Genomic DNA, 27,775 nt, shown 5'->3' with positions numbered 1-27,775 from the left:
TCATACTCAGGACACCCTCCTGTCCCTGACCACTGACCGCTGACCCCGCGGGTCCCCTCAGGACACCTTCCCGTCCTCTGGGAGGGTCTGGACCCTGCAGGTGGGGCTGCCCGGGACGTGTGGGGCACTCCCCCCTCCCACCACGCCGTGCTCTCCCCGCACGGGTCCTGCTGGGACGTGGGGGCTGCAGCCTGGGGCCCGTGTGGGGTTGGGCGTGACTGTCTGGAGGCGGCCCCTCCTCCTCGCGGGGGCGGGGGTTCCCGGCGTCCAATGGCGAGGCCAGAGCATTTTAGGAAGTGCTTGACTCCGCGGCTGGGGGAGGGCGCCTCGCCGGAAAGTCCGCTGGCGAGTCTGCGGCGCGCGGTGAGTGCCTCCGGGCGAGTCGCGGGTCCCTGCGGGGACAGTGGGGACAGGTGGGGACGGGAGCGGGGGGTCCCGGCCTGGGGCTCGGGCGGGGCGCGTCCTGGGCTCAGGCCTCGCCGGAAAGTCCGCTGGAGAGTCTGCGGCGCGCGGTGAGCGCCTCCGGGCGGGTCGCGGTTCCTGCGGGGACAGTGGGGACAGGTGGGGACAGCGGGGGTGGGGTCCCGGCCTGGGGCGGGGGAGGGGCACGGCACGTCCTCCGGACCGGACGGGAAGGGTTAGCAGGAGGGGCCGCCACAGGCTCGACTCCGGGCTCCGCGGCCGCGGGAACTCGCCGTGGTCAGCGCTGACCCGCTCCGGGGTGGTGAGGGCGGCAGATGCCGGTGCGTCCTCAGACCCTGCTCTGCCGCTGGCGCAGGACTTAGCGCCCCAGGTGTCATCGCGGGTCCTTGGGGCTGGGGCAGAGCCTGCGTGCGCGCAGGCGGGTCGGGGAGCGTTGGGGACCCGTGAACGGGACAGAATGTCACGCGGGTTTGCCGGCGGCACATCCGTCCTTTTATTCACCTAAGAGCTATTTCCTGAGTGTGACTGTCGCCAGCCACCACTTCCGGATGCGCCGCGTGGACACGGAGCCACCTCCCCGAAGGCTCACGAGTGGGAGGCTGCTGTGTCTCACCTGCTTGGGCCGGGAGCCTGCAAACCTGCCCTCACCCGGGTTTTGTGCAATCACCCCCGTCCTTCCCAGGGCACCCCTGAGCCGTGCCTTGATGTGATCAGAGAGGATGGAGGCCGTCCAGCTGTCGAGGGGCTGGGCTCGGGAGAGGACACGGGGTGCTGATGCTCCCAGGACCTCTCCCAGGGGCTGGGCTCAGCGGAGGGGACCTGGGGTGTTGGTGCTCCCAGACCTCTCCCAGGGGCTGGGCTCGGCAGAGGGGACTCGGAGTGCTGGTGCTCCCAGGACCTTTCCAGGGGCTGGGCTCGGCTGAGGGGACTCAGGGTGCTGGGGATCCAAGACCTCTCCCAGGGGCTGGGCTCAGCAGAGGGGACTCGGGGTGCTGGGGCACCCAGGAGCTCTCCCAGGGGCTGGGCTCTGGAGAGGACTCGGGGTGCCGGGGTGCCCAAGATCTCTCCCAGGAGCTGGGCTCGGCAGAGGGGACTCGGGGTGCTGGGGATCCCAGACCTCTCCCAGGGGCTGGGCTCAGCGGAGGGGACTTGGGTTACTCGTGCTCCCAGACCCCTCCCAGGGGCTGGGCTTGGCCGAGGGGACTTGGAGTGCTGGTGCTCCCAGGACCTTCCCAGGGGCTGGGCTCTGGAGAGGACTCGGGGTGCCGGGGTGCCCAGGATCTCTCCCAGGGGCTGGGGTCGGCGGAGGGGACTCAGGGTGCTGAGGCGCCCAGGAGCTCTCCCAGGGGCTGGGGTCGACATAGGGGACTCGGGGTGCTGGTGCTCCCAAACATCTCCCAGGGGCTGGGCTCGGCAGAGGGGACTCAGGGTGCTGGAGCCCCCAGGAGCTCTCCCAGGGGCTAGGCTCGGCGGAGAGGACTTGGGGTGCTGATGTTCCCAAACCTCTCCCAGGGGCTGGGCTTGGCAGAGGGGACTTGGGGTGCTGATGCTCCCAGACTTCTCCCAGGGGCTGGGGTCGGTGGAGGGGACTCGGGGTGCTGGGGCTCCCAGGATGTCTCCCAGGGGCTGGGCTTAGCGGAGGGGGCTCGGGGTGCTGGTGCTCCCAGGACCACTTGCAGGGGCTAGGCTTAGCGGAGGGGACTGGGAGTTCTGGTGCTCCCAGGACCTTCCCCTGGGGCTGGGCTCCAGAGAGGACTTGGGGTGCTGGTGCTCCCACGACCTTCCCCAGGGGCTGGGCTCGGAGGAGGGGACTTGGGGGGCTGGGGCACTGAGGAGCTCTCCCAGGTGCGGGGGCAGAGGCATCTCTTCAGGTGGACATTTCACGTCTACATGGAAACTGACTTCACGCAGACAAACTAGTGCCCCGTTGGGCAGTTTCTCTGGGGTCTGCTGCTCCCACCAGCTGGTAGGAACCCTAATGCCCCAGGGGCACATTCTGGGGGTGTGTTTCGTTACCTGCCAGCTGAAACTCACAGAGTGGTTTTCCTTGGAAGCAAATTGGTGAGCCCCTGGCAGATCTCAGGGTTCACCCAAGGCGCCTCTTCCTGGGGCCATTGAGACGTGGGCCCTGCTGGGATGGGACTGGGGAGGGCTCAGTTGGGTGTGATGAGGCCCCCTGGGTGGCAGCTGGGAGAGGCATAGCCACAGCCCCTGCTCTGTGTGTCCTAGCTGGGGCTGACCACACTCCCAGATGAGGTCCATCCAACACATATAGGGGTTCCTGAGGCTGGGGCTACATGGTCCCTGATCTGCCCACTTTCCAGACACCTGCATGGCCGGAGGGCAGGCGGTGGCCCATCTGCCCCTGGATGGCACAGTGCCTTGAGGAATGTCTCCTGTGTGCATAGGCCAGCCCCAGACCACCTGGATGCTTGCTGCCCCCTCAGGAGGGCCGGGGTCCCACACTCACTCCTGCAGGGACACTGATGGACTGGGTGTGAGCTGGGAGAGCCCTGGGACACACCATGAGGGAAGATGGATGGCAGGGGTGCTAGCTCTAGGACCCTCTTATGGACGGGGGTAGGGTTAGGGTTAGGGATCGGGCTTTTGTCTGCCGAGGCAGAATGAGAATCAATACTCTACTGTTGGCTGTTGGTGCACTCAACACAGTGTAGACAAGGAACAAATTTTTTCTAACCTCTTAGATTCTGGGACCAAGACCTGCAAATTAAAATGACAAAGAGGGGGGCGCCTGGGTGGCTCAGTCAGTTAAGCATCCGACTTCAGCTCAGGTCATGATCTCACAGTCTGTGAGTTCAAGCCCCGCATCAGGCTCTGTGCTGACAGCTCAGAGCCTGGAGCTTGCTTCAGATTCTGTGTCTCCCTCTCTCTCTGCCCCTCCCCTGCTCATGCTCTGTCTCTCTCTGTATCAAAAATAAATAAAAACTTAAAAAAATATATTTTAAAATGGCAAAGAGGGGCCCCTATGTGGCTCAGTCGATTGAGCATCAGCTTATGTCACAATTTCCTGGTTTGTGAGTTTGAGCCTCGCATCAGGCTCTGCGCTAACAGTGTGAATCCTGCTTGTGATTCTCTCTCTCAAAATAAATAAATTAAATTAAGTTAAAAATAAAATTAGATAAGATGACAACAGAGGGGAGCATCTGGCTGGCTCAGTCAGTGGAGCATGCCCTCTGGACCCCGGAGTCATTGGTTCAAGCCCCATGTCGGGTGCACAGCTTACGTTATAAATAAATAAATAAGTGAAATGACAGAAGACAGATGGACAGGGGGCAGGGTTTATTCTGAATGTTTGTAGAGGCCTTCCCAGAAGAGGAGTGGACCCAGGGAGACAGTTGGACGTTAGGCCTTATCTGCCATTTCACCAAAGGTTGATGAATTTGTGTGGAATTGACAAGCCAGAGTGAAAGGGCTGGGGGTTGTAGGGACCCTAAGTCCCGAGAAGGTAGCCGGCTGGGGGAGGCTAAGGGCAGGGTCAGTGTTACTCCTTGAGGCTAGTTGTGCAGACCTAAGGGGGGTGCCCTCCCCTTCCGGGTACAGGGGATGGAAGGGGACAGCTGCACAGAGGGAAATTTATACCTGCTTGCAGGTGAAGGTTAGGGTTAGGGTTAGGGTTAGGGTTAGGGTTAGGGTTAGACGAGGAGGGAGGAGAGTTTTTCTTGTTTCTGCTTTTCTTCAGTCTCCTTCCACTCAAAATAACCCTTAGGGTGAAGTGGCTTATTTCCAGGGAAGCCAAGTCTGACCCCCTCACTGTACATACAGAGTTTCCACGGCTGGAGACGTGCTGGGGGAAGGGGCCACGTGGGAATCTGGATGGGCTCAACCCATCCAGGGTGGGCTCAACCCAGGATGGGCTCCTGTCTTTGGGGCTCCTTTTCTGGGCAGGCAATGTCCTGTGCCCACCTCATCGGCTTATCCTGAGAGTAAATTACACCCCATGCGTGTTCCTCACCTGGCAGATGCTGGGAAGACAGTGGCCAGGGCCGTAGGTTAAGGACCAGGAGATACCCCCTCCTCTCCCCTAGCCCCAGACGTCTCCCCATTGCTTTCTAAGGGAGCGCTGGCTTCCGTGGGAACAGATCTCAGATTCCCTGCACCACAGCCCAGCACCCCAACCCAGGGAGGCAGAGGGCAGGGTGCTGACCTGGTCCCCCAAGGCACCACCACCCCCAGGATTGAAGCCCTGCAGCCACAGACCTGGCCGACTGGCGACTGGCGTGTGAGCCCCTCTGCGCAGCGGGGGTGGCGGGGTGGAGGGATTAGCACAAGACTGGAGCAGGGGGCACCAGCAGGGAGTAGGATGCACGCTTCGCCAGCGCCCCCCAGGAGAGTGGCTCTGGGCCCTTTGGTTTACGTCAGCAAAACTTTGTTTCCTTCCTCAGGTCGCACCAAGTGGCTCCTGATGGGTGGACAGGTAAGTGCTTCTGGCAACTTCCAGAGCTGCGGCATAAATGCAGACTGGATGTCGGCGCTGTGCCCCCTGCTCTGGGATGTGCCTCTGCACCACCTGTCCATCCCAGGTGAGGGCTTCTGCGTCCCCCAGGGGCGCGGCCGGCCATGGGGTCGGGCCTGAGTGCACGGAAACCGCAGGAACCATGCACCCATGCACGCAATATAGGCACACACACGCACGCACACAACACAGACACTCATGCATGAACACACATGCACACAGTACAGGCATGCACACAATATAGCACACATGCACGCACACATGTATGGACACAAGATAGACACATACACATGCACACAGAAACAGGCACGCGTGTGCACACATGCACACGCATGTACACAGACACACACATGCACACAATATGGACACACATGCGTGCACACACACGCAGACAGTACAGGCACACGCATGCATGAACATGATGCAGACACACATGCGTGCACACATGCACATAAGACAGACACATGTGTACACATGCATGCACACAGTACAGGCACACACATATGCACACAATATGGACACACATGCATGCACACAATACAGGCACACACGTGCACACAATATAGGCACACACACGCACACAATACAGGCACGCATGTGTACACACACGCACACAATGCAGTCACACATATACACACACGTGCATACAATACAGGCACACACACGCATGGATGCGATACAGACACACCCACGTACACATGATACAGGCACACATACACATACACACATGTACACACAGACACACATGCACACACACACCACATGCACACACATGCACCAAATGACCGTCTTCCCTTCTCTATCTCCTTCATTCTGATGTGGCCCAGCAGGCACGTGCACAGTCCCAGGGAGTGTGGCTGAGGGGAGATGTGATGGCATAGGGATTTGGGGTACTGCTCCCCCGCCAGTCTGTCCCTCTGTGTAGGGAACTCGCTAGCCCTTCAGCTGTAAGGACTGAGCACTGCATTCCTGCGGGGCACCTCGAGCTGCCAGCTGGCCGTGAGCCATCCCTATCACAGGACCTGTGGGACCCTAGGTCTGGTGCAGCCAGCGCAGCTGGCTGGCAGGTCAGGCCCAGTTGAAGAGGGCTGGGAGTGCAGGGGAGGGAGAGAGGGGCTGAGGGCAGAGGAGCAGCAGGGACAGAACCCCCCCTCTGGGGACAGAACCCTCCCCTCTGAGAACAGAATCCCCCCTCTGGGGACAGAACCCCCTCCCTGGGGACAGAACCCTCCCCTTTAGGAACAGAACCCTCCCTCTGGGGATAGAACCACCCCTCTGGGAACAGAACTCCCCCTCTGGGAACAGAACCCCCCTCTGGGGACAGAGCCCCCCCTCTGGGGACAGAGCCCCCCCCCTCTGGGAACAGAACCCCCCCTCTGGGGACAGAACCCCCCCTCCTGGGGACAGAACCCCTCTCTCCGGGACACCTGCCAGGCCTGCGCGGGGCACTACCTGGTGGCCCTGAGTCCTGCTGGGCTCCGTCTGGGCCCTTGCGGCTCCAGTGGCCCTGGAACCAGTGGCCGCCGCTCCCCACTGATGAGCATGTGGGCATTACCAGCCTTTCGTTTTTGCAAAAACGAAGGGCTGTAGTGGACCCACTCCGTGTCTCCACGTCCGTGCACGTGCGGTATCTGGAGATCCTCCCTCAAAAATAAGCAGGTTTCTCACCTGGGTACATTTTTGTAGTTTTTCAGATTGAGCCACGTTTTCACCCTGTCCTAGTGCTTTCCTTTGGGATTTTACGAAGACTTCTCAAAAATGTTTAAATCCTTGATTCGAATGCAGTTTCTCTTGATGGGGCAGGACCCAGTCTGGTTATTTCCCAGATGGCTGTCTGTTGTTTGTCAGCTGGACTCCCACAGTGGCCCGAGTCCCAACACCCGAATGACTTCACAGACGAGAGAGAGAGTCCCTGGGCGTCAGGCTGTGTCCCCGCTGGGCCCGAGGGGTGACCACACAAACCCGATTCTAGGCACTGACCAGTGCCTACAAATTCACATCCCGCATAGCCTCAGAACGGGGCCTTATGTGGAAATAGGGTGTTTGCCGATGTGAGTAAGTGAAGGCTCTGAGATGAGCCCATCCTGGGTCAGGGTGGCCCTGAATCCCATGGCAGGTGTCCTTGTAGGAGACAGAAGGGGAGACACAGACACAGAGGAGAAGCCATGTGAAGACAGAGGCAGAGATGAGGAGGACGGGCCCACGAGCCCAGGGACCCCTGGAGCCCCAGAAGCTGGAAGAGGCAGGAAGGACCGTCTGCTGGAGCCTCTGGAGGGACTTTGGTCCTGCCCCCTTGGATCTCAGTGGTCCTGCCCTGCCTGGATATCAGACTTCTGGCCGCCAGAGCTGGGATACAATTAATTTTTGTTCTTTGAAGCCTCCCACTTTGTTAAGGGAGCCACAAAAAACTCATATAGCCAATACATAATAATTGCAGACAAATGCAAACGTGTAAGTTAAAAAAAATTACATTGTCTGTGACGTATATAGATTTGCCTGCAGTTTATAGTTCTATATTATAATATATATGTGAATCCATTTACAGTTCTATATTATAATATATATGTGAATCCATTTACATATAGGGATAATCCATTTTTATATATAAAGATATATACTATAAATGAAAAGAAGGCCCAACTGTACAATTTTTGATGTACGTTTTCACTTAGCATAATATTGTCTGCATTTTCTGTATCAGCAAATATGGAGCCACAGTATCGTCTTACTGGCTATGTGCCCTCCGCTGACATTCGTATAGGAGTGTATGTAAGTGAGGACTGTCACTGGGCTTGGGGACCGTCCACTTCCCCATCGCAAGCTTCTCCAGGCGCATCCTGAGTCTTGGACTCTTGACCAGGTGGTGGGAGGGGAGCCCTCCCACTGCCCTCTGCCTTCATGTCATGCCCTATGGCCATGCCCCCATCATCAGTGTCAGGAACCCCTGGCCACACCCACGTGCCCGAGGAGAGAGGTGTCACTGTGCTCTTACTCCCTGGTGATCCGAATTACAGGGTTTCCAGTTTGCCCTGGGGCCATTTTCCTTGTGGGAGGCGGTTTCCTGGTGGTTCCAGGGGATCTGCAGGAAACTCTTCTGGGATGAACAGCCACCAAGAGCCCAGGGCATGCCCTTCTTCAGGCCCGTCCCCTCCCCTCCGTGCCCCGCAGAAGCAGGTGGCCTCTGGGGAGCGTGTGGGAGAGTAGCTCCCTTAGAGGTCAGATCCGGAGAGCGGGGGGCAGCTGTGGGCGGTAGGGGACGCCCCAGCACCACAGGGGAAAGGGCCCCTAGTCCCCAAGGCGCCATCTCCAGGTGGCTGTGAAAGTGTCCTGGGGCCGCTGTAACAAAGGGCCACAATCTGTGTGGTTCCAAACAGCTGTGTGAACTCACAGCTCTGGGGCCAGAAATCTGCACGGGTGTGACCTTTCAGTGCCCACAGGCCCGGCTCCTTCTGGAAGCCCCAGGGGGAATCCCTTTCTCTTTTCTCTGCTGCCTCCAGCCTCCGTCTTCTCCTTTCATACGTTTGCGTTCGGGATTGTCCTCAGAAAGATTTCCTGGCACATTCCGACAGAGCAGGACGGCTTCGTTTTTCCAGCTAAGCCTGTAAACATCATGGGTTCCGCTGGATGGGACACAGGGCCCAGGAATCTCTCCCGATCTCGGTGCTCACTGACTTTGTCCAGCGAGCAGAACGCCTCCGTTATAACACCTTAGATGCGCAAAACTGCGTCCGTCTTTGAAGTCAGCGCTCTGATGCGTTGATCTGTGGAATCGGCAGCACCGGGTCTCAGCGATTCTGGCAGCTTCGCTTATTTATACGTATTTGTGCTTATTTATATGGACGTCCCTGTACAACATGCGAACGTTCGCACCCAGTAAACGTGCCCCTTTCTTCTTCAAGAGTTTCTGGAAAACCTTCACGGACGTCAGTGCAGACGGACATGGGGGTGTTTCTCCAGGTCAGGGGGGCACGTTGGTGGCTCTGCTGGATGAGGATCGCTTGGCACGGGAAGGTCCCCGAAACCAGGGGCGGTGTTCCCCGCGAGGAACTGCGTGGTGTCATGTGGCATCTCCTCTGTGTCTGTGTCTCTCCTCTTGTGTCCCTTAAAAGGACACCCAGGTTTAGGGCCACCCTGGTCCTGGACGACCCTGTCCCATCGGCACGGTGGGCACGAGTTTGGAGCAGTACCCACCGCCAGGCACGGGGCGCCTGGTGGAGGGGGCTCCCGGGGCGCCCGGCGGAGGGGGCTCCCGGGTGCAAAGTCCCCTCGGGTTTGCTTGCAGGGAGTCACGACACCATGACGTACTGCTTGGACAAGAAGTCGCCCATTGCACAGAGCCAGTCCCGGCTGCTGCAGCTGCTGGGCAAGGTCCTTCCCTGCATCACACGCCCCTTCGTGCTCAAGTGGTCCACCACCCAGGTGAGGGGCGCGGGGCCCTGGGGCCGGCCGATCAGTGCCATCTGCCGGGTGGGTGCCCTCCCTGGCAGGGGAAACACTATTGAAAACAGACGTCTGGCCAACCCAGCCCAGCAGCCACAAACAACGCACGTCCCCGTGTCTTTGTGAGGTGTTTTGCCGGCTGGAGGCAGGCCCGCACGGGATCCCACTTCAGAGCCCCCAGTCCTGGGGAACCTCCTCTGGGCCGTGCCGTCGTCCAGAGGCCTGTTTAGAGACGTGCACATGTTTGAAAAGGAGGAGAAAGAACCCACAATGACAGGTTTCTGCCCTGAATGCTCAGGGAGGGACAGGGCGGGGCCGGATCCCCACGTCCTGGGAGGGGTCAGTCTCTCCTGTCTGATTGGGGTTTGCTCAAACTCCCTGCCGAGGCCTCTGTTCCTGAGAGTCCGAGGGCATTGTGAGCACTGGGGTGGGGGGGTCGTCCTGGGGTAGGGTGTACATGGAAAGGAAGGTCCGGGTGATGTGCAGTCTGAGGGTGACCTGGGGCGTCCTGGTGGGGGGTGGGGTGACCCGGAGGGTCCCGGTGGAGGGTGGGGAGAGCAGACCCAGGGTGACCCGTGGCGTCCTGGTGGGTGATGGGGAGAGCAGACTCAGGGAGACCCAGGGCATCCTGGTGGGGGGTGGGGTGATCCAGAGGGTCCTCGTGGAGGGTGGGGAGAGCAGACCCAGAGTGACCTGGGGCATCCTGGTGGGGCGTAGGGAGAGCAGACTCAGGGAGACCCAGGGCATCCTGGTGGGGGGTGGGGTGACCCGGAGGGTCCCAGCGGAGGAGTCGGGAGAGCAGACCCAGGGTGACCTGGAGGTTCCTGGTGGGGGGTGCAGAGAGCAGACCCAGGGTGACCTGGAGGTTCCCAGTGGGGGGTGGGGAGAGCAGACCCAGGGTGACCCGGGGCGTCCTGCTGGGGAATGGGGAGAGCAGACTCAGGGAGACCCAGGGCATCCTGGTGGGGGGTGGGGTGACCCGGAGGGTCCCGGTGGGGGGTTGGGGAGAGCAGACCCAGGGTGACCTGGGGCATCCCGGTGGGGGAGGGGCAGGCAGCTGGCCGTATGGCCATCACCGCACAGTGTCAGTGAGGGAGGAGAGGCACGTGATGGTTCCAGGTTCTGGCAGCAACGCAGGACCCACCTAGGGAGCAGCCCAGCCCCCCACCGCCGCTTGTGGGGGGCTCAGGGGTCTGAATTCTCTGCTCCCTGGACGTGTGCATTGGAAACTCCGGGTTCCCGGAGGCCCCAGTCCCGGGCTCTGTGCTTTGTAATCGCTGCGCAGCAGGAATTCAAGTCACGAGGACAGCAGGAATCCCTCTGGGGACCTGCCTGTCTGGAATGTGGAGAAAACAGATTCCCTACTTGTGTGAGGTGCTTGCACTGGCCAGCCTGAAATGTCACCACAGAGCCCTGCAGGAGGGGTCAGCGGGTTCACTGCCATCCCGGAGATGGGGTCCCCCGGTGCTGGGGTCCCAAGATGCTGGGGTCCCACCGAGCTGGGTCCCCGCGGTGCTGGGGTCCTGGGTGGTTCTGGGTCCCATGGTGCTGGGGGCCTGTGATGCTGGAGTCCTGAGTGGTGATGGGTCCCAGCAGTGCTGGGGTCCTGGACGGTGCTGGGGTCCCACAGTGCTGGGTTCCCACAGTGCTGGGTCTGTCAGTGCTGGGGTCTCCTTGTGCTGGGCCTTACAGTGCTGAGGTCACGTGGTGCTGGGTCCCCGTCGTGCTGGGGTCTCATGGTGCTGGGGGCCATGAGGAGGTCTGGGTGGGGGGTATGCTGTTGTAAAGTCTGGGTGCCTCCAGGGAATCGGTTGAGGAAATAACCAGAACTGCTGGTTCATAAGCACCAGCCACAGGAAAGCATATGGGGTGCATCCACAGCCGGGAAGGTGTGCACACCCTGAGTTTCTGCAGAACGCCCCAGGTCACACGGTGTCATCGCTAATGCACACCGTTCAGGGAAGAAGCACCGGGGAGGGCATCATGTTAAGTTTGTAGTTCACATACTGAGGGGAAGGGGCAGGAACGCCCCATCCAGCTCCAGGGAGGTTCTCGGCCCCAGCCTCCGTGTTGCGTCCCCAGGTGTAGGCAGGGATCCGCCCTGGGCGGTCAGACCGCACGTGCGTCCTGTGACGACCTCCTCAGATCCCACGGCTTTACTAATACTGACACCACGAGCACCTAGTTTACGTTCTGAAAAGACACCATATGCGTGTGAAGGGGTGTTTTACGGGAGAAAATGTTCACTTCTCAGTCCTGTCCATCCACGACCTCAGCCCACCTGAGGCACAAGCCTGTGCCCTGGGGAGTAGCCAGCTGGGTGCTTTCCTCTCCCCGGAGTCTGCTCCTGCAGAGAGCTTGGGGTCCCTGAGCGAGGGCCGACCTGGGCGTCAAGGCCCCTTGCAGGTGGTTCTGCACGGTGTGGGGAGAGGGGGGCGCACCTGGCTGGACCTTGCCCCCCCACACACACACACAGTAGGGGACACGAAAGCCTCTAGGTAGCCTCCTGAACCTGAGTGCTGCATGTTTCCACAGGGGGGCTCACAGGAGGGACCCTGGCTCCCTGCAGGGCCGCAAGGATGTACAAATTACTTTCACGTTAACTCTCGCTTTTTCCATTGTCACGTTGTGTGGGAGGGTACGGCCTTTCCCTCCTTTACCCTCTCTGGATTGGATTCCTTCCTGCCTGTCCTCCTGCTGTTTGTGGCGTGGGGACGGTGCCCACCTCCGCTGACCCTCCTCCGCGCATCCTGACCGCCAAGGGTGCAGGTGTGGCCCTGGGGGCCTGGCTCAGGGCTGCTGAGGCCCAGAGAGCGTTCCTTCCCGGTGCCCGCCCCGGGCCGAGGGGGAGGCGGGACCCTGCAGGGCAGCGCCGAGGGGGCGTGGACGGCAGGACAGGGCCTCCCCAGGCTCCGTCTGTGGCTCACCGTGGCCAGTGTCACCCGAAAGCATGTGCCCGAGTGCCAGGCGTGCGCGGCTTCCGGACCGCAGCCGGCACCTAGAACAGCTCTTGATTCGACCTCAGACAGCGTGGCCCAGAGCGGGGCATTTCCGGCCGGACCGTGAGCCCTGGACGGGGGCGGTGAGCCGAGGCGGGAGCCCCACGGCCCCCAGCAGCGACGACGGAGCTCTGTCCGCAGGTGCTGGGTGTCACGGAGCAGCTGGACGCTGGGGTGCGGTACCTGGACCTGCGGGTCGCGCACATGCCGGAAGGTTCGGAGAAGAACCTGCACTTTGTGCACATGGTGTACACGACTGCGCTGGTGGAGGTGCGGGGGGAGGGGGGGGAGGCGGGGGGGAGGTGCAGGGGAGATGGGGGGCGCGGGGGGGGGGGAGGTGCGGGGGAGGGGGATGGTGTACACGACTGCGCTGGGGGAGGTGCAGGGGGGGGCAGATGGGGAGGGGAGGTGGGGGGCGGGGGGCAGGTGCAGGGGGGGAGGTGGGTGCGGGGGGGATGGTGTACATGACTGCGCTGGTGGAGGTGTGGGGGGGCGGAGGGGGAGGGGGAGGTGCGGGGGGGGGCAGAGGGGGAGGGGAGGTGGGGGCGGGGGGGAAGTGCAGGGGGGATGGTGTACAGGACTGCACTGGTAGAGGGGCGGGGGGGGGGGGGGGGGGAGGGAGAGGTGCGGGGGGGGGTGCGGTCCAGTGGGGATGGTGGGTATGGGGCGGGGGTGGGGGGGGATGGTGTACTTGACTGCGCTGTTGGAGGTGTGGGGGGTGCAGGGGTCACGGGGTTGAGGGGGGGGCGCGGGGGAAGGGGGAGGAGGAGGAATGAGAGGTCGCGGAGTGGGGGCGGGGCGGCTGGCGCAGGGAGGGGCTGGGGTGCTGGAGGGCTACGGCAGGGAGGACTGCACGCGGTGATGCTCATCCTTATGGGGTCCAGCAGTCCAGAGGTTAGGACTCTTGACCTCCTGGGTTTTGCAAACCTGGGGCCGCTTGTCTTCCTGCCTTTGGTTGGGGACTGGGGCGTCTTGCACTGTCTCCTCCGCCACAACCTGAGTGGCTCTGAAGTCCGAATATGAGGAGTCACCGTCCCGCTCAGCCTGACTCCCCCCTGCCATCCAGGACGCCTGGGCCCGGGTGACACCATTCCGGGGACCTCACTCCACATGCCACTTGCCGGGTTTTGCATGTTCCCTGCACTTGCAGACTTCACACCGTTGCACACACGGTGCCCTGTGCAGTGAGGGTGTACACAGGTGGTCACACACACACACACCCCTCCCTGTTCAGTGAGCATGCACACACGTGGCCACACACACACACACGCAGACACACACACTCCTGTGCAGTGAGAGTGCACACACGTGGCCACACACACACACACACACGCAGGCGTATGCTTCTCCCTGAGCATAATGGCTGGCGGCCCAACGGTTGTTGGTGAGGCTGCATTGGCTATTTGTTGGCCCAGGACCCAGGCCCGTTTGCCCAGTGGGTTCTGTTTGCGGAAGGCCCTTGGGCCTGTGGGAGTGTCCTCAGCTTCCTGGCCCCTCTCAGGACGGTCCGACTGAGCTCCTCTCTCTCCTGCGCAGGACACCCTTAAGGAGATCTCAGAGTGGCTGGAGAGCCACCCCCAGGAGGTGGTCATCCTGGCCTGCAGGGACTTCGATGGCCTGATGGACAACCTGCATGAGTACCTAGTGGCCTGTATCAACAACATCTTTGGGGACATGCTGTGTCCCCGAGGGGTAGGAAGGGCCCCTTTGGCGCAGGTGGGGGGCAGGAGTATGATTCATCAACAACATCCTTGGGGACACGAAGGACCCCTTTGGCGCAGGTGGGGGGCAGGAGTATGATTGTAGACTCCCCTGCCTGCTTGGTTCTGCTGTGCATGATGGTGAGATAATTCCGGTGCTGGGGGTGGGGGCGCTGCTGGAGTGCTCTCTGTGATGCGCCCAAGGAGAAAGACCACTGCCCACCCCCCGCCCACAGAGTGCCCCTGGCACCACTGTGCCACATACACAACCTGGGAGTGTGAGGTCCAGGCGGGGACGAGGCTGGGAGTCTGAGGTCCTGGCAGGGCTGAGGCCTGTCTCCTGGGCACGTAAACCCGTCTTCCCCCTGTGTCCTCACGTGGTCGTCCCTCTGTGCATGTCTGTGTCTTCATCCGCCCTTCTCCAGTCCTATTGGATCAGGGCTCATCCTAATGATCTGATTTTACCTTCATTATCTACTTCAAGACCCCACCTCCAAATACAGTCATGTTCTGGGGTATCGGGATAAGGACTTCAGCTTAAGAATTCAGAGGGGACACAGTTGAGCCCACAACACACCTGGTCTTTGTGATCCAGATAATTGGTGCCATTTGCTGGCGATGGCTGGAGTGACCCTCCCTGGGTCTCCGGGAAGCTAAAAAGTTAACTCCATATCCATTTGGGGTCCATTTTACATCACTCTGTTGGGCGTTTCTCCAAGTTCGTCCTATGAGCCTGGTCTGGGGCCAAAACAAGACGGTGGGGCTGCTGTGACCCAGGGCACCCAGGTGCTTGGGGCTTCTGAGGGAAGGTGGCAGGAGCAGCTGTTAGGGGACAGACCGCCAGGCTGAGTCTCCAGAGGGAACGTCACGGAGGGGAGACGGAAGAGGGTGGGAGGTCCACGTGCAAAATCACTGGTCCTTCGAGCCCTGGTCCTTGTAGTAACACGTGCTTGACCTTCCTGACACACCTGGCTATTTGACGGGCGGGGCCTCTGGGGGGTCAGCGTGAGCTCAGGGTGCTGTTGGTAACACTTCTGTCTGGGTCCCCAGTATTCCAGAGGCCAAGGAGCAGTTGTAGATGCTGCCTGCCCCCCCTCATGTCCCTACTACAGGCACCCCAATGATGCCACATCCCTGCGTCTCTCAGACACGCTGATAACCGACCACCGTTGCTCTCAGACACCCCGATCCTCCACCATCAGTGTCTCTCACACTCCCCGATACTCCACCATCAGTCTCTCTCACCCCGGTCTCCACCATGAGTCTCTCACACACCTTGATCCTCCACCATCAGTCTCTCACCTTCATCCTCCACCATCAGTCTGTCTCAGACACCCGATCCTCCACCATCAGTCTCTCTCACCGCAGTCTCCACCATGAGTCTCTCACACACCTTGATCCTCCACCATCAGTCTCTCTCAGACACCCGATCCTCCACCATCAGTCTCTCACCTTCATCCTCCACCATCAGTCTCTCTCACCCCAGTCTCCACCATGAGTCTCTCACACACCTTGATCCTCCACCATCAGTCTCTCTCAGACACCCGATCCTCCACCATCAGTCTCTCACCTTCATCCTCCACCATCAGTCTGTCTCAGACACCCGATCCTCCACCATCAGTCTCTCTCACCGCAGTCTCCACCATGAGTCTCTCACACACCTTGATCCTCCACCATCAGTCTCTCACCCACCCCGATCCTCCACCATCAGTCTCTCTCACCCCGGGCTCCACCATGAGTCTCTCACACACCTTGATCCTCCACCATCAGTCTCTCACCCTCATCCTCCACCGTCAGTCTCTCACCCTCATCCTCCACCATCAGTCTTTCTCACCCTCTCTCCACCATCAGTCTCTCTCAGACACCCTCATCCTCCACCATCAGTCTCTCACCCCCATCCTCCACCACCAGTCTGTTTCACTCCCCAATCCTCCACCATCAGTCTCTCACACTCCCCCATCCTCCACCATCAGTCTCTCACCCCCATCTTCCACCATCAGTCTTTCTCACCCTCTCTCCACCATCAGTCTCTCTCAGACACCCTCATCCTCCACCATCAGTCTCTCACCCCCATCCTCCACCATCAGGTCTCTCTCACACACCCGATCCTCCACCATCAGTCTCTCACCCTCATCCTCCACCATCAGTCTCTCACCCCCATCCTCCACCATCAGTCTCTCACCCTCATCCTCCACCACCAGTCTGTTTCACTCCCCAATCCTCCACCATCAGTCTCTCACACTCCCCAATCCTCCACCATCAGTCTCTCACCCTCATCCTCCACCATCAGTCTCTCACCCTCATCCTCCACCATCAGTCTCTCACCCTCATCCTTCACCATCAGTCTCTCTCACCCCACTCTCCACCATCAGGTCTCTCTCACACACCCGATCCTCCACCATCAGTCTCTCACCCCCATCCTCCACCATCAGTCTCTTACCCCCATCTTCCACCGTCAGTCTTTCTCACCCTCTCTCCACCATCAGTCTCTCTCAGACACCCTCATCTTCCACCATCAGTCTCTCACCCCCATCCTCCACCATCAGGTCTCTCTCACACACCCGATCCTCCACCATCAGTCTCTCACCCCCATCCTCCACCATCAGTCTCTCACACTCCCCGACCAGTCTCTCTCAGGTGCCCGCTACTCCTCCTTCCTCTCCAGGAGGTGCCGACATTGAACCAGCTGTGGACACGCGGCCAGCAGGTCATTCTGTCCTACGAGGAGGCGAGTGTCGTGAGCCGGCACAGGGAGCTGTGGCCTGGGATCCCCTACTGGTGGGGGGACCAGGTGAAACCCCAGGAGCTCATCCACTACCTGGAGCACATGAAGAGGTGTGGCCGCCCAGGTGAGCATTGTGGGTCGGTCACACATGGCACCTGCAGGGCTCACACACACGTTATCACTCACAGGTTTGCTTTCGGCTCTTAGGGAAGAACTTTAGAAGTCATGTAGCGTGTGTGTGTGTGTGTGTGTGCGCGTAACATATATGGACACGTGTGTGGCTGTGTGCGCACGTGTCTGTACGTGGGTACGTGTACATGTGTGCACAGATGCACAGAGGTACAGATAAGTCCATACACACGATGCGGTTTGAAGTGTTGGGGTTCTGAGCCGACGGCCAAGAAAGAGGATTGTTGCGCTGTCTTGGGTGCAAACAGGTGCTTTTATTACAGCGGGGGACAGGACTGTGGGCAGAATGGGGTTGTGAGGAGTGACTGATACTTGGGAGGTGGGGGAGGTGAAGGGAAGGAAGTTCCAGAAGGACTTTCCTATGCTAACGAGGACTCCGGAGGCTGGAGGCCTGGCTATTGTCAAGCTAAGGTCATTTCCCCTCTAACAACGCATGAACTTTAAGAGGGTAGGGAGTTGCTGGAGAGATGTTTCACCCTGAGGGTGTCAAGAGTTCGCCAATGGCCGCAGGTTATAAGGACATTTAATAGGCATCTCTGCCTTTGTTTCCCACATCTTTCCCCCCTGAACAATGTTGACATTTAAATCTTTGGGTTTTTTAAAAAATTTTTTAAATGTTTGTTTATTCTTGAGACCGAGAGAGACAGAACATGAATGGGGCAGGGTCAGAAGGAGGGAGACACAGAATCCAAAACAGACTCCAGGCTCTGAGCTGTCAGCACGGAGCCCGAAGCGGGGCTCAAACTCACGGACCGCGAGATCATGACCTGAACCGAAGTCTGACGCTTAACCGACTGAGCCACCCAGGGGCCCTGACACTTAAATCTTTAAGGTCGCTGAGGCAGGAAGGTCTCCTTTCTGTAACTTCTTCCTGCTGGGTAGGGGCATAGAGATGTCCCCACTTGTGGATCCGCATTGGTCAGCTGGGGTATTTATGTTAGGAGTTACAAAGGCAGGGCAGCCGGTCCACGGCAGACAACATAGGCGAACCTCCTTGAGTACAAGGGGATCCTCTGTTGGCTGGAAGTTATGGCAGTGATGGAGTCTTGGCACCAGGCAGGGAGCCAGCGGAAAAGACAACAAAATACTTTACTCTTATTATGAGAAAAACAGGCCCAATAAGAACAGCCTTCGAGGGGTGCCTGGGTGGCTCAGTTGAGCGTCCAACTCTTGATTTCAGCTCAGGTTTGTAAGATTGAGACCCGTGTTGGGATTCTCAGTCTCTCTCCCTGTGCCCCCTCCCCCAACTCTCTCTATCTAGAGGTAAAAATAAAAACAAACAAAACCCCCAAAAAACTAAAAAAATAAAAAGTAGTATCTACAAAGACGTGTTGTTGAAACATAATTTTTCCCTACAATTACCCTCATTTGGAGAAGTAGCCAAGTCAAGACTCATCTGTTTGTAAACCGAATCCAGTGCTAATAAACTTGGCCTAATTATTTACATCACCTCAGCAGGAATAGTGATAAGCCATACAGATTTTTCAAAATTTGCTTGGCGAATTTCGTAAGCAATCTCTCAACTGAACCAAGCATAGCTTCTCCAGGCCAGAAGCCAAGCCAAGTACTTCCGTCAGACCTGCCTGCTGTACCTGTAGAATGGGGCCAACTCCTCGTCACGAGGTCCCCAAATATCCTGAGGTTCCTGCACCTGCCAGGAAGTGACCTGTACTCGCCTGGTGAGGCTGCTGGGAGCTCTGTGAGCAGGTACCCAGCCAACGTTTCCAAGGGGCTTGATGGCTCCGTGTTTCATAAAGTCAACCTTAGTTCCTTAGAGCTGTCTGGTCCTACGTGAGTCTACACAGGTCACTCGCAAATAGGACATTCTTGTCAAAGCCTTGGTAAAATAACCAATGGTCCCAATGGTGTCCTGTGACAAGAACGGGTTCTTATTGAACTTATGTAAATGATTCTAATTGCCAGGAAAGAAAGAAGACTCACTGAGGGTATGTGAATTTCAGAGGATTCAGGGAGAGAGAAAAGTTAGAAGCTTTAGTCTGTTCACAAATTAAAACTTTATCATATTCCTGTAAGTCATAGATCTCTCAAGAGAAAGTTTCCTTAATCTGGAAAAGCAAACATTTTTGGTTAGTTGTGGGAATTTTTACCAATTTCAGTTTTAGGATTTTACCCATGTCAAAACCTGTATTTGTCAAAAGCCTTTTTACGAATTCCCTTGCAGATGAAACCCATTGTCACAAGAGAATAACGATAAATGAGGAAAGACTCAGAAATGGACACGGTTAAAGATCTGGTGAGAGATTACAACGTAGCTGGCAGGGAAATTCGGCTATTTCTGTGACACAGAACACGTCAGTAATCAGAATATCAAGCGATGGCCTCATAACAAAACGTTAAAACTTTAGGAATTTTGGGGCGCCTAGGTGGCTAAGTCATTTCGGTCGGATGAATGTCAACTCTTGATTTCGACCCTCCCCTGCTCAAGCTCGCTGGTGCAAAAAGAAAATAAACTTAAAAAAAAAAAAAACACAACACATTAGGAATTGCGTAGTCTCCAGAATAGTTCTAGCATTTGCCCTAAGACTTATTATTTGTTTAATGATGCTTCCTGAGTCACCTAACGTACCAAAGAAGCAAATCTAATTGGTCAAAAAGACTATTTACAATTTAAATCTTGGGGAAGTTTGTTTAAAAAGCCTTAAAGAAGTTACAAAGCACAGGCCTTAATAGGATTACCTAGCATCACAAAGTTATTTATTTAACCAAGGAGGCAATAAAAGATTCCAAAGGCAAGTGTGTAGGGTTATGCAGTTATTAGCAAAACTTAGCTCTTTTAACACTGAGATTTAAGTAATCAAAGACCTGATAAACAGAAAATGTAGAAACTGGCTTTCTTAGCAGGTAACACAGAAAAAAAAACCCTTTGTTTACATGTTCTTATCAAAAGCAGGCTAACAATCCAAAAAAAGTCCTTTTTTATAACAGAGAAATCAGAATTTCAAACTTATACCAGTGTACTTTTAAAATCCACTCATTATGGGGCACCTGGGTGGCTCAGTTGGTTGAGAATCCAACTCTTGGTTTCAACTCAGGTCATGATCTCACAGTTTGTGAGTTTGAGCCCCACATCGGGCTCTGCGCTGACAGTGTAGAGCGTCTGTCTGTCTCTCTCTCTCTCTCTCTCTCTCTAGATAAACATAAAAAAATCCATTCATTTCAACTTTAGTCCTGACCACATACAAAATTCCTTTCCAAAGATTTCCCTTCATAAACCTTCTACACCTTTTTTTTCATCCAGTGTTGTTTCCCTTATTTCCATCAGGGTTAATTACATTTAGCAGCATTTTCAAAAATGTTTATTTATTTTTGAGAAGGACTGTGAGTGGGGGGAGGGACAGAGAGAGAGGAAGATAGAGGATGTGAAGCCGGCTCCAGGCTCTGTGCTGAGAGCTGTGAGCCCGATGTGGGGCTTGAACCCACGAACCACGCGATCATGACCTGAGCGGAAGCCAGACGCTTAACCGACTAAGCCACCCGGGTGCCCCATTTAGCAGAATTTTTCGTGTTAGAAACCTTAGTCTCCAGTGGAAATTAACTGGTAACCAATTGTAAACTGTTAAGCCAGAAGTCTCTAGATGGCAGATTTATGAATCTAAAATTTAAAGCACAAATTAAATGAAAAAATTTAAGCACAAAGCATGTTTTCCAGCAGATTTAAATGCCCTTAGTTCCTCTGCAATAAAAAGCCAAAAAACCACAAACCTACGTTCAGTAATCAATCCATGCTTCAGTGCCACGTCCTATTAGGGAAAGGTCTGGATGTCCAAGGAATTCAGTCCAATTTGTCATCGCAGCAAAGCTTTAAAGGTCTCAGGTCACTACAGACTTTGAAAGCTATCTTAACAAGCACGCGTGAAAACTGAGACAAAAATCAAGCATCATTTTAAGTCGTCTTTTTGCTGACCAGTTGCGACAGAGAGAACTCGACCTGACCTCACCTTTAGTGAGCCCGAATAGAATAGCAGTGTGGTATTTAAGGCTCATGAGTCTAAAGACAGGTGCATCTTAAGTAAACCGACAAATTTAAATTAGTTTAAATACCGAATTATATTCCGTTTGTGTCCATTTGAAAGTCAATCAGCTTGTTCCCCACTGTCAGTTTTTCCAGGACGCGGGCAGGGATCTCTGAAGTGGGCGCTGTGAGTCCGGGGCTGGTGTTTGCTCCTTGCGGGGAGGGGAGGGGGAGCCCGGGCTCAGTGGTGGGCCAGGAACTGGACCGCCCATGGTGGTGCAGAATAAGGAGCAGAGGCAAAAGAGGAGAGACGCCCCAGAAGGCAGGGAAAGGGGTTCCCGATGGACTCTAAGCCTCGTAGGCTCGGACAGATGAGCAGACCCCGTGGGGTTTTCCACCACAGTGGACGCGTGCTGTTTTCACAGCTGCTTGGGAACATTCCACAAAGTCCCTGTCCCTAGGCAGACTAACCACAGCTGGCTCCGATGATCGCGGCCGTTATCCCGGGAAATGACTTCGGGAGAAGCCGCTGCGTCTATTTGACGAGGATCAGACAGGGTCAGCGTCCCCTTTGCTAGGACGGCCTGGGTGCCATCGGGAGGACGCCTGTCTACATAATTATCGCAAGGGAGTTTGCTGGCCTGGGCCAGACACATCCTGCCAGGGCCGCTTAGGTCTGGGCTGATGTGGAAAATGTTGGGGCTCGGAGCCAGCAGCCCAGCAAGCATTCTCGAGACGTTTTTGGTGCAACAGGTGGCTTTATTAAAGTGCAAGGGCCGGTCCGTGGGTGGGAAGTGCTGCTCTGGGATTGAGGAGAGGCTGGTTATACACTCGTGAGCCGGGGCGGTGAGGTCAAGGGAAGCGCCCAGAAGGACTTTCGTATGCTAAGGAAGATCAGGGATCCTCAGGGATCCTAGAGGCCCGGCTGGCGGCGTCAGGCTACCGGTGTTTTTCCCTCTAGCGAAGTCTGAACGTTAGGACAGAGGAAGTTCCCGGAGAAATCCCGGACTCGGCGAGCGCTGTCCAGTGATCGTCAGTGGGCTGCAGGTTGTAAGAAATTCCATTGTGTCTGCGTTTCCTTTTTGCTTTAATTCCCCACATCACGTACACACGCACGACGCACGTACGCACATCCACGAGACATCTATGTGTGTGTACGTACGTGTACACACACCTGTGGTATCGGTAGCGAGGTGCGGAGACTCGGGTCTACAGCCTGCCCCAGCTCTGCTCTGCAGCTGTGCGACACGCGTCATGGGCAGTGTGCTGTGCTCGCGCCCACACGCGCGGTACAGACTCCCACACGTGCTGCACACGCGCCCACGCGGGCGGTGCCCGACCCACATGCGCTCCACAAGCATCCACACGCACTCACACGCTCTACGTGCACCCCACGAGGTCTACACGCACCCACACGCGCTCCACACGCACCCAAACGCGCTCCACACGCACCCACACGTGCTCCACACGCACCCACACGTGCTCCACACGCACCCACACACGCTCTACACGCGCCCACGCGCTCCACACACACCCACACGCCCTCCACACACATCCACACGCCCTCCACACACACCCACACGCGCTCCCCACACACCCACACACTCCAAGCATGCCTCCTGCCCACACTGTCACGCCTCTGTGTGCTCACAAACCTGTTTCAGAAGCCATGTTGTAACCCAAGAGACGAACATAAGGCCCCGCGCCAAGGCCACCCGAGAAGCAGGTTGTGACGTAGTATCTCGCGCTCTCGTGTTTCTCTGGTTGACAAGCGTGCGCTCTGAGGGTTAGAAGGAAAACCGTCGGCGGAGACACCGAACGTCTGACCGTGGCCGCCTGCCAACTCGCCTGTGGTGGGGGTGGGGGGCTCCCACACCTTTGTCCAGGGGTTCCCACCCACACAGGGGCTGAGCCCCTCCCAGAGATTCTGCGATGTGTCTGAGGATTCTGGGCCACCCCCCCCCCCGAAATCTACTGGCTGACACGCGGTGTGTGAGTGTCCATTTGCCGCTGTGACAAATAGTGGTTATTGTGTCCACCACACGGGTGGGACATGCACGTCGCTGGGGACATTATTCCGTCCAGCACGTGGGACATCTCTGGGGACATTCGTGTGTCCGCCGCTCAGGGTCAAGGGGTGGACGTCTGTGGGGACATTAGTGTGTCCGTCATGTGGGGGGTCGGGGCATGGTCATCTCTGGGGACGTTATTCCGTCCACCACACGGGAATCAAGACATGCACGTCCCTGCGGACGTTATCTGTCCCCATGCTGGGTGGCAGGAGTCTGGCACTGATGTGGACACGTGTGTCCCTGCCGTCGGAACCCTAATCTGCACGCGGCTCTGAGAGTCTGTGCTCAGAAGTGTGTGGACATGAGGGCTGGGGGAGCCTGACTGCCGTGGCACCAGCTTCCTCTCCTTCCTGTTTCAGGCGGGCTGTTCGTGGCGGGCATCAACCTGACAGAGAACCTGACGTACATCCTGGTGCACCCGTCCGAGTCCTTGGAGAAGATGACGCTCCCCAACCTGCCGTACCTGCGCGTGTGGGTGCGTGAGCAGTGCCCTGGGCCGGGCGTGCGGTGCACCAACATCATCGCGGGGGACTTCATCGGGGCGGACACGTTTGTCAGCGACGTCATCAGGCTCAATGACAAGCTGCTGCGATGCTGACACGGAGCACGGGCGCAGGTGGGGGGGGCGTGAGGGGCAGGGTCCACCTTCCCCCATCCACGGAGCGCCCCCCGCGGGTGACACCCAGCCTCACGGCTCCTGGGGGCAGGAGTGGAAAGAACACGCTGGTGATCAGAGACGTGTGCTCGAATCCTCAAAGGAAGAAGGACCCGGAACCTGGGATCTGTTTCTTCAGGTTTAGCTGCAGTGTGGCTGCCGTCGGTGGGTGCCGTGGCTGCCATGGGGCATCCCCTCGCCTGGGGCTGTGGCGGCAGCAGGATGACGTATGACACTTTCCTGGAGCTGCATAAAACCCGAAAGTACCGCGTCTGTGGGGTAGGACTGGGCATGTCCGATCCACGGAAAAAACCACTAAAACGGGGAAGAGATACTGTTGTTTCCGATGAAACCACCGCACGTTTGCTTGTCCCCAGGCCACGGTTCCTGGGGCTGCTTCTACTCTGGCTTTTCCGACAGGGATGGAAGGAGCAGAGGGCCCTCGAAGGAGGTGTTTGGCACTCACTCCCTCACTTTCCAGACGCCTCCCTGGCACTCTCTTTGAGCCAGTGTGGGCCCGCACGCATGACGGGCAGCTGGGTGTCCACCCTGGGTGCTGCCATGGCATCCTGGGGCCCGCTGGGAGGCCACCTTCAGGCATCCCCGGAAATTAGGCCAAGTGGTGCTGGGGTTTCCCCTCTCTGGCACACGTGCCATTCTTCTCCCAGGACCACGTTGGGCAGTGGTCAGTTTTCCAACATCCTTGTTCTGTGGTTTCTTAGGGTCTGTCCGTCTGTCTCTATTTGCCCAAGATGCGAACTCTATTTTGTTCTTTTCTCTGTTCGTGGCACTCTGGAGTCTGGGGGCCTTGCGGCTCCCCCACTCAGGGCTAGCGGATTCCTAATCAGAGACGGCAACCACGGGCTCGGGAGCACACGCTATATGCGAGCAAAGCAACGCCATCATCCAGCCTGCGCTCGCCAAGCCCACATGCATAGGCTTCGAGCTGACCCCTGAGCCGACACGGGCACGCGCTGGAGATACTGTGGGTTTCGGTCCAGCGAAACTGCAATAAAGTGCGTCAGATGAATTTTTTGGTTTCCCGGGACATACAAAATTTGTGTGTTGACGCTGTAGTCTATTAACCACGCACCGATCGCGTGGTGTCCAGAAAAACAGTGCTCGTGCCTTAACTGAAACATACCGTATCCCTCAAAAAAAAAAAAAAAAAATGCTAACCATCCCCTGAGCTGTCAGTGAGTCCCCGCCACCGGGCAGAGATCACCTTAACCGACACGGTCATAACGAAAACGTGGGAAACACGGCGAGAATGACCAACCTGGGGCGCAGACACAGGACGTGAGGGGATGTGGTTGGAAAAGTGGGGCCGGCAGCCTGGCAGGGCACTTTAGGTTTGTGCAGCATGCGGTGTCTAGGAAGAACCACGGGGGGCGGGGGGAGGGCGCCGGTGTCCCGCTGACACGTCTGCCTTTCCCACAGAAACTGCGTGGCCTCATGCAAATTTCTGCCCCAAACGGGTTTTCCTTGCGGCCCAGGGGCAGCACACCCCACCCCCTGGGGCAACGTGCTTAGTAAATTCTCCTGGCGGCTGGCCGCCTCCGGGAGTGAAAACCCCGAGGGTGTGCATGAGGCCGTGCTCCCCGTGAGGGGCAGGACAGCATTGCTCCGCTTCCCCGGTACCCAGGGATCCAGCCGCGTGGACGCAACGTCACAAGTCCCGCGTTGCGCACACAACCTTGACGGTGCTGGCCCTTTCAGCTTCTCAGCCCAACGGTGAACCCCGATACTGTGTGGGTGTTCCTTTCCCCTACGAAGGGCTCCCTGGGGTTCCTGTGTGTCTCGTGTTCTGGAGCATTCTGCCTCCGATGGAGGAGGACATTAGGCTTTCTCAGGGTAGTCTTGAAGACGACGCTTTCCTCCGTGTTGGAGTGTGTTCTCTTCAGGTCCAAGGGGTCATTTTCCAGAACATCTGCTTATGTTTTCGGTATGCGGATGCCATCATTCCAGGAGCAGCCCGAGGCCCAGGAACTGGAAGCTCGAAGCCCGCAGGGGACGGCTCCGGACATGATGCTGCGTCCTTGGAACGCCCCGTGACCATAGTTCCTGGCCACGTCCGGCCCACAAGTACCTTCCATTTGTATCCGGAACGCTCCTCGCAACTGTTCAATCCCACGAAATCCGCCTCGTTCGTGGATTTCTGTTTCTGTCATTCAAGTGACGGACACATCTGGGCAACACGGTGTGGAGGGCCCGGTGTTGAAGGAGCGGGTTCCCCGGGTCACGGGGATGTTTCTTCACCTGCCTCGCTGGGCCGCACTTTATTGTTGCTTTATAACTTAAAATCCTGGGTCAAACCTTTCAGTTTTCTGGTATTTTAAGTCTCTTCATGTGGACATGAAGCAAAGGTTCTGTACTTTATTCATTTTTTTTAATGTTTTATTTATTTTTCAGAGAGACAGCAAGAGACACAGTGCCAGCAGGGGAGGGGCAGAGGCAGAGGGAGACACAGAATCTGAAGCAGGTTCCAGGCTCTGAGCTGTCAGCACAGAGCCTGACATGGGGCTCGAACTCACGAACCGTGAGATCATGACCCCAGCTGAAGTCAGCTGCTTAACCGACTGAGCCACCCAGGCGTCCCTATTTAATTTTAATTTAATTTAATTTAACTTCATTTAATTTTATTTTACTTCATTTTGTTATTTTTTATTTTATTTATTTTGTTCTACAGTCTTTAAAAAATTTTTTTCTTTACATTTATTTATTTTTGAGAGAGAGAGAGCGTGAGCGGGGGAGAGGCAGAGAGAGAGGGAGACACAGAATCCCAAGCAGGCTCCAGGCTCCGAGAGCTGTCATCACAGAACCCGACGAGGGGCTCCAACTCAGGAACCATGAGATCATGACCTGAGCCCAAATCGGACGCTCAACAGACTAAGTCACCCAGGCACCCCTCGTACTTTATTTTTTTTTTAAAGATGTTATTTTGGGGCTCCTGGGTGGCTCAGTTAAGCATCAGACTTTTGATTTTGGCTCAGGTCATGATCCCAGGGTTGTGGGACTGACCTTGTGTTGGTCTCTGCACGGAGAGTGGACCCTGCTTAAGATTCTCTCTCTGCCCCCTCCTCAGCTTGTGTTCTCCCTCTCTCTCTCCCTCTCTCTCAGAAAGAAAGGAAGAGAGAGAGAGAAAGAGAGAGAGAAAGAAAGAAGAAAGAAAGAAAGAAAGAAAGAAAGAAAAAAGAAAGAGAGAGAGAAAGAAAGACACGGAAGGGTGAAAGTAAATAGAAAATACTAACCCAAAGAAAGCTGGTGGGTCTCTATAAATAACAAACAAAAGGGGCGCCTGGGTGGCTCAGTTGGTTAAGCGTCCGACTCTTGAGTTTCCCTCAGGTCATGATCTTGCACTGAGACGCGAAGCCTGGTTTGGATTCTTTCTTTCTCTTTGCCCCTCCCCCGCTCGCTTTCTCTCTCAAAATGAATAAACTTAAAATAAATTTAAAAAATAAAACTGTTATTTTTGAATGATCTCTACAGACCACATGGGGCTTGAACCTAGGAACCCGAGATCAACAGTTGCATGGTCCATCCACAGCCAGCCAGATGCCCCCCTCCCCACCCATACTTAATTTTAGTTTATTTAAATTCATTTAAAATTTTTAATGTTTGTTTTGAGTGAGAGACAGAGTGCAAGTGGGGGAGGGGCAGAGAGAGAGGGAGTCACAGAATCTGAAACAGGCTCCAGGCTCCGAGCTGCCAGCACAGAGCCCGACGTGGGGCTCGAACTCAAAAACCACGAGATCATGACCTGAGCCGAAGTTGGACACTGAACCGAATGAGCCACCCAGGGCCTGCCCCTAATTTATTTAAATTTTTTAAAATGCTTATTTATCCAAAGCAGGCTCCAGGCTCCAAGCTGTCAGCAGAGCTGACCTGGGGCTCGAACCCACGAGTCGTGGGATCATGACCTAAGCCAAAGTCGGATACGTGACTGAGCCACGGAGGTGTCCCCTGCCCATACTTAAAGGTGAGTGTCTGAGCCTTGTGTATTTGAGGGACGCACTCTGTCAGAAGGATGTGCCTGGCAGGTGCTGTGGTGGCTCCGTGTGTGGACCACGAGCCCACGGGAAAGGAGGCCGTGTGGTTCGGGTGTGAGCACTGCCCTGGGGCTGC

At 56.8% G+C, this 27,775-nt stretch overlaps 1 protein-coding gene across 1 annotated transcript; it reads left to right on the top strand.

Annotated features, from left to right (window-relative positions):
• Positions 1–323: 323 nt before the first annotated feature.
• LOC122235467 (PI-PLC X domain-containing protein 1-like) lies at positions 324–25,064 on the top strand. The gene is made up of 7 exons (XM_042975073.1): positions 324–363; positions 4,827–4,964; positions 9,180–9,316; positions 12,478–12,606; positions 13,873–14,028; positions 16,702–16,885; positions 23,355–25,064. The coding sequence occupies exons 2-7, from the start codon at positions 4,847–4,849 to the stop codon at positions 23,591–23,593; spliced, it is 963 nt and encodes a 320-aa protein (XP_042831007.1). The 5' UTR covers positions 324–363; positions 4,827–4,846; the 3' UTR covers positions 23,594–25,064.
• The last annotated feature ends 2,711 nt before the right edge of the window (positions 25,065–27,775 follow it).

The sequence above is a fragment of the Panthera tigris genome, chromosome X, assembly GCF_018350195.1.
Source record: "Panthera tigris isolate Pti1 chromosome X, P.tigris_Pti1_mat1.1, whole genome shotgun sequence".
NCBI lineage: Eukaryota > Metazoa > Chordata > Mammalia > Carnivora > Felidae > Panthera > Panthera tigris.
Note: the sequence above shows the minus strand (reverse complement) of the source record. Positions and strands in the feature narration are given on the sequence as shown.

Coding starts and splice junctions, on each gene's coding strand:
- LOC122235467 (XM_042975073.1), top strand. CDS start 4,847: ATGGGTGGACAGGTAAGTGCTTCTGGCAACTTCCAGAGCTGCGGCATA. Junction 4,965..9,179: donor GCACCACCTGTCCATCCCAG/GTGAGGGCTTCT, acceptor GTTTGCTTGCAG/GGAGTCACGACACCATGACG. Junction 14,029..16,701: donor ACATGCTGTGTCCCCGAGGG/GTAGGAAGGGCC, acceptor CTTCCTCTCCAG/GAGGTGCCGACATTGAACCA.